The sequence below is a fragment of the Musca domestica genome, unplaced genomic scaffold (assembly GCF_030504385.1).
Source record: "Musca domestica strain aabys unplaced genomic scaffold, Musca_domestica.polishedcontigs.V.1.1 1, whole genome shotgun sequence".
NCBI classification, from domain to species: domain Eukaryota; kingdom Metazoa; phylum Arthropoda; class Insecta; order Diptera; family Muscidae; genus Musca; species Musca domestica.
The window spans coordinates 46,555,001-46,567,761 of record NW_026712114.1 but is presented as its reverse complement, the minus strand read 5'-3'; the positions used below and the strand labels follow the sequence as shown (position 1 = coordinate 46,567,761).

Genomic DNA, 12,761 nt, shown 5'->3' with positions numbered 1-12,761 from the left:
AGACCATTTTTGGCTATGTCGGAGGGCTTAGTGGTTAGGTGTATGCCTCAACGCAACTAAATTTTGAGGTTATTGTTTTGGATAGGATCTTCAAAATACTCAAACCGATGTGCTTAATGCCCAAATGTGAATCTATATCGAAAAAAGAATGTTTCCATTCAGTCTAAATTACAGTCTAATTGGGTGAGTATGGGGGGTTAGATTGTATGGAAGCCAACCAAGTAGCAGTCCTATTTGGGAAGTTCTTATTTTGAGAATACCAAGAATTATGAATAATTAAAATGGCAAAGCCGGTGTTTCGACTGACCGCATACTATTAGACCTATATATCCCATCTTTATTCTAGTTCGAATGTTTGTCGGAAGATTTTTTAGAGTACTTTTATAACGATAGTTTTGAGCTCTTCTTGGGGAGGTACTACAAAATGTGGGTGCATATATGGTAAAATTTTCATTCCCTTTCCAATAAAAAAATATTTGGCCGGGAAAATTAGGAAAACAATTTGACGTTTATTATTACTAAAAATTTTGATATATTATTGAGTGGGGTTGCCAAATATTGTCCATTCGGATGTCACTTATATGAACATATCTAAGTTAGGTGCGGGTATGAGAAAGACTCGATTGATACTTTTTATTCCAGGAACAAGAAAAAGTAGACCAGTAAAGATAGGTTGGTTGTAGAGAATTTGACGAAAGACCTTCAATTTTTTCGCATATCGCGAGAGTTGTAGTATTTGGAAATTTTAACGTTACGAGGGGGAGATGCCATAAAGTGTGAACAGATGTGGTTCATCTCCGAACTCGATCAGTTTGATAAAAATAGTTTATATCGAATCGGATATTCCCTTTGAGCATTTTCGTGCGCAGAGACAGACGGATGGACTAGGTGGACTTCATTTCAAGCGGAATCTGTATGTTGCTTGAATAAAGCGAACATGCTTGTTCGTTTCATAGTGGAGGCAAAATTCTCTTGTCGAGTACTCTTTTAGCATGTGTCATACCGTTGTTGCGTTTATATGTATGTGTATTTTCTCAACCCACAGCTGCACAATCAGTGCAAAAAAAAGATTTGATAATTTTGTTGCTTTTGTACACACAACCACAGGTCCCTTGCTTCTGTTGTTTTTCTCTCATTTGATTCATTAACACTCGGGACTGATCTCACATAAAACAACGCGTAAAGCGTTATCTTCGTATAAACATTGTACTTTTCGAGCACTATCGCTCGCAAGCAAGTTTCGCTCTCGAGTAAGAACGAGAAAATCTGTGCTCGGAAAGTGGGAATCGTCCTTATCACTACATATCTTCATTTCAATTGTTGTTATCAACATTAAATAAATGGTCTTTATCTGTCAAATCCTCCCCTTATTATAAATTTACCACCACCGACATCATAATTTTGGTAAATCATAAATTTTATACGTACAACATACGAATTTCCCGATTTCGACTAAGTTTTACTGTATTTTTCCATAATCTCAGACGAAAGACTGACATATACAAAAAGGTAAGATCAATTCTAAGCTTAGAATATATATCTGGTGGCAAAAGTTATTGTTACTAAATTTCTTAATTAAACTGTTTGAAAAATTCAATTATTTTCTGTCTTTTCCAAATTTTGCAGAATTACAATCGATATTTTCCACAACAAATAAAAAATTTATTTAAAAAAAATGAAATTCTCCTTGAAAAAAAAATATCAATTTCATAACTCTACCCCATCTTATGTTCACATCAGCCCTCCACCACCAGCATCATCTCTTGGTATCTATATTTAAATATGCAATTTCATTTTATTATTTACCATCTGCGTATTTCTTTGTGAATTTTTACAAGACATACTTTCTGTTTATCCTTTCGTTTCTTTTCTTGTCCTTTCCACCCACCTCAGCTACGACCCACGTTGTTGATGTTGTTTCTTCATCAACTTTTTAATTAGCCAAATATTCTTTGTAATATTCATATGATAATTGAGAATATTAAGGCTACACACTGGATGATTGTGCGAACTGAAGATACTTACCAATTACAGTGAGATTAATTTTAAGGTTGCGTGTTGGTGAATTACGAAAATCAACTCTACACCGATACACGCCTTCATCCTCGAGACGTACACTATCGATTTTCAGTTGGGCCGGATGGGAAGTGCTGCTGAAATAGGCTCGTGTACCAAAGGCCGATGGTGAAGACCATAGGCGAGCCTGGCCGAATTGTCTCCCTCGAACATCGAAACTAAATGAAAAGAATTGATAAAATTTGTTATTTATATTTAATATGGATGGATGGCAGAAGGAGAAAATGTATAGATGAAAATTACACTCCCAATTGAACTCGTTTTTTCATTCATGTGTATTTTAAAGAATGCATGAATGCACTAGCATTCAAAATTTTCCACATGAACAATTACTCAATCTCTCTTATCTAATATCCTTGTTAGTTTCCATTCATTAGAAACATACTTTCATTACTGATGTTTAAATTTACTTAATGGAAATATTTTTCGAAATACTTTAGATTTATTCTCTTTATCTTTACATTTCATTTCATTCCATTTGATTTCATTCATAAGCAGCAAAACTACTTATTTAATTAAATGAATTGTATTAAAGGAGCTTAGGGAGTCCCTTTTTGAACAACATTCTACCTGTGCCATAAAGGATGATGGGAATTAGTAACACTTTGGCCCGAAGCCATAGCACACAAACGCACACACATGAATGATTTTTCAAGATAAATTAACCCACTTAAGGAGGAATAAGGAAGTACTCAACATGATGTTGAGAGAAGATGATAAAAACCATATACTAAAGATTGGTTCTTCAACTGACAATATGTGGGGGTAGATGTGTATCACTTTTACACACATTTATGCACGTAAATACTTGGTTATTATTCAAGTATTAAAAAATATAGATGAAAATGGATATATTGCTAGGATACTGTAGTCCCATAAAAAACAAGATGTATTTTTAGTTGATATGTAGCTGTTATTAACAACTCGAATAGAGTGTAAGCTTACTCACAAATACTCACACAGAAATGTATCTAAATGCCCTCTTAAATAAACTTCTCCACCGTCATCATAGAGCTTTTGTGTATCCCTTCCAACAATACAATACAACCGCCACCCATTATTGTTGAATGATAATAACAATAATATTCCCCATTTGTTGTTGTTGTTGTTGCTTGGTTACTTACTTGTAAATAGGTTCACCATCGCCTTCACGAAACCACAGTACCATATAAACAGCATCGTCACGTTCCATTGGCGTTATATCACACGGTAGCATAGCCTGACGTCCCAATACACCCTGAACGGATGTAAGTGGTACTGTAAAGAAACAAGAAGAAGACAGACAAAAGAAGATGTTAAAAGACGAACAGGAATAAGAACACAATTTGAATATTCACAGGAAATCTATAAGAAAATGAACTGCCAATTTGAGCTGTGGTACAGTTAAATAAATGCAAATTGGCAGTTGTTTATTTGTGAAATGAGAAAAGATTATTTTTTGCGCTAGGCTTTGTTGTTGTTGTTCTCACATACACTTAAAGAAAATAATGCCTAAAATTTTTGGAAATATGTAATGTAAGGCAGAGTAACTATTTTTAGAACTATGGGTTATTTAAGGTTGAGTATATTCCAAAGATTCAACTGAATGATTTTTGGACGCATTGGCCCCAAAATTTGTTTGATATTCACTTCAGGAAATTTAATGTATGATAGAGTATGGAGTTTGTCAGTGTAATTCAAATATAATTTTAAACGGAAACAGTTGAAAACAGATATTTTGGGTTCATAAAAAACATCAGTGTAGTAGGTAGGTCCTCCTGGTAAAAGTGGGTTTCATCTTCCAGTATCCTCATCTTGTTATTTTTAATACCCAACCGATTGATTGTAATCCTCATCTCGTTATTTTTAACACCCAACCATTGGATGAACGATTTATCAATTTATTGATTTGATTTTTTAATGTAGAATAAAATGCCAGATCTGAATTCTTGTAATTTTTTATGTCCGATTCGCATTTTTCTTTTCTTTAAAAGTTTTTTTTTGGATCTTTAAAAGTTTTAGTTTCAGTTTTAAAAAAGGAAGATTTCTGTCTACTGGAACCCTTAAGTAACAAATGTCAGGGAAAATCATTAAGTATATTCAAATTAGAAGATTTCCTTAGAAAGACATTCTGCCTTTTTATGTCCTCAGCCATATGCTACAGAAGGTATATCTGAGGTCAGCATGAGTACTTGAAGAGGAGAGATTTGTACGGAGTTTACTCTCTTTTGTTTGTATTACGTGGGAGCGCTCGTGAGTTATCCCTGTCTCAAAAGATGGAGTGGGTGTTGAAATAGAGTAAGAATTTACTCTGAGACTGAAATCGAGTAGAAACAAGTAAAAAAGCTGTAAGTTCGGCCGGGCCAAACTTTTAATACCCTCCACCATTTGGAACAAATGTGACAATTTCCAAAAAAAAAAAAAAAAAAAAAAAACAAAAAAATAAATAAATAAATAAAATCCGTTAAAATTTATGTTAAAATCTTAAAAACACCGAACGCCTATAAGACGACTTGAACCTGCATAGGCAACTTTTGTCATAAGTTATTACAATATTTAAATGCGAAACTTGAAGAAAAATCTGTTTATAATGTAGCTAAAATCATCAAAACACCGAATATAGGGGGTACCGTTATATGGGGGCTATACGAAGACGTGGACCTGCACAGACAATTATCTGGCATGGGCTGAAGTATCCATCACGAACTTCACATGCGAAATTTGAAACAATCCCGGTAAATAATGTCGCTAAAATCATCAAAAAAGCGAATATCGGGGTTACGGTATATGAGGGCTATACGAAGACGTGGACCTACATGGCCCATTTTCTGTTTTATGCTGCAGCATCTATTACGAACTTCAAATGCCAACTTTGAAACGATTCCGGTAAATAATGTCGCTAAAATCATCAAAATACCGAATATCGGGGGGTATAGTATATGGGGGCTATACGAAGACGTGGACCGACATGGCCCATTTTCTGTTTTATGCTGCAGTATCTAATACGAACTTCAAATACCAAATTTGGAACGAATCCGTTAAATAATGTCGCTACCGTTATATAGGGGCTATACGAAGACGTGGACCTACACAGATTATTTTCTGTCTTAGGCTGTAGTATCCATTACGAACTTCAAATGCCAAATTTGAAACAAATCCGGTGAATAATGTCGCTAAAATCATCAAAATACCGAATATCGGGAGGTACCGTTATATGGGGGCTATATGATAACTTCGGCCTACATGGCCCATTTACGAACTTAACCTGCCTACTGGCAAAATATACATGTGTGCAAAATTTTAGCCTTCTATCTCAATTTGTTCGAAAGATAGCGTGATTACAACAGACAGACAGACATGGCTAAATCGTCTTAGAATTTTACGCTGATCAAGAATATATATACTTTGTTGGGTCTGACATGAGTATTTCGAGGAGTTACAAACTGAATGACAAAATTAATATACCCTCCATAGTATGGTGGAGGGTATAAAAACTATAAATAGCCGAATCAAGGTCCGGGGGGTTATGTGTGAAAAAACAACAACAATATCATATGCGTTGTAAATACAGATTAGCAGCCATACTCTTCAACGTGTTTCAGATTAGCAACCACACTTTTCAACATCCTTGATTTAGTTTCTTTCGCAAATGTGGGTTGAGCAAATACGCACAAATACAACAACCATATGACAAAAACAAAAAAAATCATATAACAGTACATTGCGCTATTCGGTATTTTGTAATTTTAGGGACATTATTCATCGTAATTTTTTTTAATTTCGTATTCAAAGTTTTTTAATAGGTACTAGAGACTACGACGAAAATTGTATATATATGTCCACGACTTCATATAACCCACATATAACGACAACTCCCTTTATTCAGTAAAAAATTACTTATGCAGAACCACGTATTAGTATAGCCTTTGCTCTGAATGGTATTTTTGGGCGATTTTTTTTTTTGGCATTAAAATTTGGCCGAAGCTAACTTGTTTTTTTAATTGTTCTAAACTAATATATAAAAACACAGCCAATCCGGCCAACATTTGAAGCTTTAAAATTCTTAATGGCGTCCCAACAACTAAATTCCAAGATGTGTTTGTTTAAATTATTATCTTTTAAGAGCCTAGCCTTTTATTTTTATAAGAGCCTACCAATTTCGTGGTGCGGCGAGGTTTTCTCTAGTTAGGCATACATTTCTCTTTTACCAATTGTGATTTTGAATATAATTAGATTTTCTCTATAAACGTGGCTAATATTTTTAGCTAAAATCAGAGATAATTTTCTCTTTAGCAATCGTGATTTTGAATACAATCAGATTGTCCATTAAATTTCTCAAGAATTGAGAATTTATGCTGTTGCATTATTGATGTATAATTCATAAAAAAAACAAAATCTTTAAAAATTCGTTCTTGCGAAAAAAAAAATTCATTTACAGCAACCATTCATACTGGCAATATAAAATTCATCATGACCTAGTCATAAATATATATTTTTCATTTATATTCTCAACAAACATACAATTTCATAATAGAATTATAAGGATTTACATTCAATATACACATTTTGATACAATACGAATTTTCAATTTTACACCCAAATCCTGCAAACTTTGGACCTTCGTATACAAAAAATTTTCTGATTATCGAAGAGGAAAAATGATTGAAAAGTAAGGGAGAAGGAAAAAATAACGAATAGTAGATGATTTATTTTTAATAAAGGTTCACCCTCTCGTGCTCCATTACCACCCAAACCACAAAGCATTGCCAAGTAGAATAAACATTCGTAGTAGTCGCAGCAGCAGCAGCAGCAGCATGAATGAGCAAATATTTGTGAAATGCTAATGATAATTCCACAATGGACAGCGGATGAATGATTGGTTGGTCGGTCGGTCGGACATTTTGCTGGTGTTGCAATTCCGACAACGAATGTATGTGGGTAGTATTTATTATTGTTATTATTGTTGCTTGATTTTCATTTATTTTCTGTCTTTCTCCAATATTTCTTTCTCGGTAATGGCATTGTTTTCTTTGCCATACCCCACAGGCAATGGTTTATTTGCACGTTAACGAAAGAAAAATAAATCCTGAATTTCTTTTACGCTCTACGTATCCTTGTTGTTCGGATGCCCTACTGCAAGGAATTAATCACAGTTGTTAATGAGTTTCGTTACACAAAATTTAAGTGTTTGAGTGCCGTGTAAATATTGAAAACATGGCGTGAATTTTATGAATTGTTCTTGAATTGTCATCGAAGGCGGGGAGAGGAATTAAAAGAATCAGCCATTGGTAATTTTATCGAGATATGGGATGAACTCGGATGTGAATTTGTGGCTTAAGTTGCCGAGAAAAGATAAAAAACTTAATAATATTCTGTTTCGAAAGAAGGATCATATCAGATCTAATTGGTTTTTTCTTATGAGTTTTTTAATTTTTTTTATATAATAAAATAGCTGGGCGCTTACTTTAAAGTACTTATCAACCACTTTTAAGTATAGCAAAAAAGAAAGGTTAATTTTTTATAGAATTTTTGACCAGTGCCAACAATTTCATACTAAAACCAAAAGGGGTAGCGAAGCTCAGCGGGTTCAGCTAGTTGTTTTATAAATTTAGTAACCAAAATATTGATACTAGCGTCATTATATCCTAGGCAAGGGACAACTTTAAACAATTCCAAGCATTCCCTTAACGTATGAAATTTAATAATTTCCCCGGTCATATTTTATGTATTTCAATGCGGTTTGCAAAGCCTTTCTTTCGAATTTTGGAATTCCTTCTTCTTTTTATATTCGTTAGTTTCCAGCAGTAAAGTAGGAAAAAATTGGCGAAGAAGGATCATAAGTATACTTAAACTTCATCATAAGTTAATAGTTATTATGCACATGTGGTCAAAAGCAAAACCATTAAAGACAGATGGTGCAAATGTTCACACACCTACGGACATCCTAGGAAACCAAAAACGAACGAAAGAACGAACAAAAAGACACGAATTTCCAAGAAGTTTTCCAGCAGAAAATAAGCTAAGAAAACCCCATAGCGGCAGTGGCAAATGAAATGCTGTCGAAAAAAGGAGTGTAATTTATATCAAAATCACCTAACCACAGCTGCATGTAACTAAGAATCTATTGAAGTTTTCCATCTTATTCACTATGCAAGAGGTGAGGCGAAAACTGACAGGGCCAAGGAACAAACCTTTGCCATGGCAGGCATTTTGGTGGACGTGAACTGGCACATAATACATAGTTTGGTGAATTTTTAGGGCATTTTTTGCAGCAGCAGCAGCAGGAGAACTAAGTACGGTGTGTTATAACTACTAAAACCTATTTAAGTATGGCAGAGTTGTTGGGAGGTAGTTTTTTTCCCACTGTATTCCCCAAAGCAGTGAACATTTTATGTGTTGTTGCATTTTTTTATGGAAGGTTTGTAAAATAAATTTATGCCCAGAAGTTGGGTGCAGAGAAATCGACGTCATCATCAGTCTAGCTTGATTTTTCCACTTCTACTCCTTCTTCTTTATCAGCAGCAACATCAACTTCTGATGTTGGCGCTGCTGCTGTCGTCTTCCCGGCTACATCAGCACCGGCTGCATTATGTTATGGAAAAATTCCTGTATTGCATGTTAAACATGCTGAGGGACTTAATACCATGCTACAGCCATACCATATTTTATAACTACGGGGAAAACACATTTTGCATGCTAGAGACAAAATGCTCTTGCATAAAGAAGAAGATGGAGAGGAGGAACAAAAGAAAAAGTGCACAGCTCCAAAGAAAATTGGGAGAGAGAAAAATCAGAGTGTAAGAAAATTTATGTGCCAACAGATAATTGCCTGCATCCGCAGTCAAAATACTGCATATTCTTTAACTTCGACCACATAGCTCCTCTTCGTAAAGATACAGATCCCGAAATTGTTCATAAACTAGAACTGCAATCTCTTGAAAAGACATGCCACGCCATGCCATGCCATGCCATAATATAATACAGTTTAAGGAAGATGCCTTAAAGTGCTGTAATGAGCGAAGTAAATAATCTTACAGTTATGATTTAGTTGCCAGCTCTTATTGGCCTAAGAACTTGAGCAAGTTGACTGGTGGTTGACTGTTGTTGTGTTAATATCATGACCACTAACATGCAAAAATGACCACGCCTTTAATCAGATGACCATTTCGTAAAACTGCTAGATGGTAGTGTGAAATAGCATCAGTGGGGAGAAGATTTAAGAAGTTTTTTTATATATAATTAATGTTGAAGTCGTTAAAAACTCCAAAGTCGAAAAAATTAGTTTTCCCATTTTTTTCGGTAGTGGATTCAAATCTATGCTGAAGAGCTAGGTCTTAATAATATAAGCTTGAAAAATGTATGGTTTTGTCATAGCAAGGCGTTTGAAGAAACTGCAGTTGATACCAAACCCATAAATAAATAGATCTATATATAAACCAGTAAAGAAAGACTTTAAGTCGGGCGGGGACGACTTTATGATACCCTACACCACTTTGCTAATTTAGTAGAGCTGCGCATAACAATTAAAATTTTTTATGGGAGAATTCAATCATACACGCTATGATTATAATTTTAATTTAAAGTTCAAAGGACTAAATATGCCGGAGCATTGGTATCTTTTACCTTCGGACTTGTATTGCCCATTTGGTGCACAATTAATTTGAAATCGGATAAAAATATATATGGGAGCTTTATCCAAATCGGAACCGATCTCGATAAAATTTGGCAAAGATATTTCTGAGCTGTATTTGATATATTTCCCTGAATATCGTTGTTACGGAGTGCATATTACGGCTGTGGGTAACAAATATGACAAATCGGATGAACAGTATATATGGGAGCTATATCTATATCCGAACCGATCTTCACCAAGTTTGTCTAGCTTATAGACTCAATTCGGTCGTAAGTGCCAAATTTCATCCAATTTGGGCAAATATTAGACGTTTGGTGCACAATAAAAGGTAAATCGGACGAAGTTAAATATGGGAGCTATATCCAAATCTGACCCGATCTCAATAAAATATAGCAAAGGTATTTCTGAGCTGTATTTGATATATTTCCCCAAATATTGTTGTTACAGAGTGCATATTACGGCTGCTGAGGAAAAAAATATCAAATCGGAAGAACAATATATATGGGAGCTATAGCTATATCTGAACCGATTTCGATCAAATTTGGCACACTTATTTTCAGGTTCAATGTGATCGTACGTGCAAAATTCCATACTATTTGGACTGATATTACACGTTTGGTGCATAATAAAAAGCAAATCGGACGAAGATATATATGAGATCTATATCTAAATTTTTACCGATTATCTCCAATTTCAATAGGGTTCGTCCTTGGGCCAAACAAATGATTTGTGCATAATTTCATCTGGATAGGGCAATAAAAGCGAACTGTAATTTGTTTACAAAAATAAAAATACAGACGGACGGACAGACGGACGGACGGACATGCATAAATCGACTCAGATGTGATTCTATGCTGATCATCAAAAGGAACTATGGGTCTATCTCGTTTCCTTTTGCCTGTTACAAACATATGCACGAAGACATAATACCCTGACCACCTTGTGGTGTAGGGTATAAAAATGGAAATATAAAATTTCCCTTCATAAATGTCGTTTATTTTCTAAACGGACACCAACTTTTGGTTTCGTATAGTGTCATTTATTTACCATTTCTGAATTTTGTTCATATATTTTGATATGATTTCCTTAACACCATGTCTGTAACCTTTTTATTGACTACCTAAAATCTCAAAAATTTTCAACTCCCGCCCCACTGTCCATAAAATAAGGAAGTATGAAACTTACAAGTGCGTGTTCGCGTGGTCGTTGTCATATCCGAGGTAAAACCAATCACAACATAAATAAAATACTATCAGATTTCGTTGTAAAATTAAACTTAGCCAATATTTGGTTTTAAGAGCAGAAGTATCCAAAAACAAAAAAATCAACTTCTCATGAAATATGAAAAGTCTTCGCAGTAAGACATGCCTGCAACTAATGGTGGCGTTGAGAGGTGGACACAGTCACCTTTTAAAGGTTTCTAGGCAATGTAATTTAACAAATGTTCCTATAAATCTTGGCTAATGTCTTCTCGGTGTGTACCAAGACAATTTGCTACATGAGACGACGACGACGACCATAACGGCCTTAAGTACTCGATTTATGTTTGTAGAACATTCCACTATATCCACACAGGCATAGCTATGTCTAAGACTCAATGGCACCAGCACGAGTTTACAAAGGCGGCAGAGAAAAAAATATCATGAAAATCATCATCACTCTGCCTCAAGGCTTAGAATTTACTTTTAATCTCAAAACTGAGATATTAGGTGGCAAACATACTTGCTAAGATACCATAATTGCTGTTGATTATAAATGAAGATACCTAATGTGCCGTGGCAGAAGCCATGTGGCATGGATACTATGAAATTGCCAAACACTCACACACAATTGTGTGTGAAACGGCAACCAGACATCATACCCTTCATATTTCTAAAAAGAAAAGATGTTTTGTTGTTGTTGCTTTTTTCTATTTCGTTTTACTTGATTTATTTTTTCTTGCTTTTTGTTTTGATTTTATTTTTTTCTACTACCAACATTGAGTGTTTTATTTCATTCAGAGGTTAATTCATCTTTCGTCTAATCCCGACACCCCATCATTGCTTCGAAGAGATGAACGAACAAGTTGTCTAACGGCAGAAGAAGAAGAAGAAAATAATGAAGAACACATTGAGTTAGATAAGGGTCCAGCAGACAGACGGAAGCATATCTTGGCCTATAATGTGTGGCCTATGGTTTCGGTGTGGCATGGTCTGGTCTGGTCGGCTCTATTGTGGCATATTAAATGTGAGCATGTGTTTGTGTCTAATTTAGAACAAGTGTCATAAATGGCATATGTGTAAATAAAAGGAAAGAGGGGAATTTCGATAAAAGACATAGCAGAACATACTTGAAGATTCCTGGAAATATTTTTTTTTCTATAATCGTATTAGCAACTTAACCGAATTTGTAGAAATGGAAACTAAGCAACTAAAAAAAAAAAAGAATTTTATGAAATGTCAAAAATCTCAAATTCTTGAGTTAAATCCGCATGGAATGACCCATATGTCTGACATATGTGTGTTTTCAAGTATTCTGCCACATACATTGTTTTGTTCGTTTACTGAAACAATTTTGCTATGATGTGAAATTGTTTATTTTAACGATGATCGCCGCAGATAAATAGTTTTATACAAAAGATACAAATAATTATGCGGGCTTTTCCAAATGTGTTAAATGATTTAAATGCTCTGAGGTGTGAATAGAGCAGCCATTTCACATGTGAATGATGTATTAATGAGACATAAAGTAAATAATTAAGTTAACTCATTGATGACAGATTGTAGTGTTTCAAATTGAAAGTAATTAATTTTATGGTATTTAAATGAAGCAAATTTTGTAAATAGTAACAGGATGAAAGACATTCATTTTTGAGTTTCAATTTTGAGTTGGTGACAAAAACTGCTTACAAAAGGGCATCCTAACTCTTTTTATAAAATGGACATGTCATAGGAATTTGACTTTAATATCGCAACACTTCATATTTTGACGGAGTGGTTGAATGATTGTTAATTGGCTGGTACAGAAATACGAAGCAGTGATCTAAGTTCTTGTAGTCAGAGGTGCTCACTCCACAGGTTATTCGTTACTTGGT

At 34.6% G+C, this 12,761-nt stretch overlaps 1 protein-coding gene across 1 annotated transcript in view; it reads right to left on the bottom strand.

Moving 5' to 3' along the window:
• Positions 1-12,761, bottom strand: part of LOC101898483 (uncharacterized) — a 362,514-nt gene that overhangs the window by 111,958 nt on the left and 237,795 nt on the right. Inside the window, exons 4-5 of the mRNA XM_059123548.1 lie at positions 3,201-3,333; positions 2,026-2,234 (exon numbers count right to left, since the gene is read on the bottom strand). Coding sequence (XP_058979531.1) covers positions 2,026-2,234; positions 3,201-3,333 — 342 coding nt within the window. The remainder of the gene's footprint in view (positions 1-2,025; positions 2,235-3,200; positions 3,334-12,761) is intronic.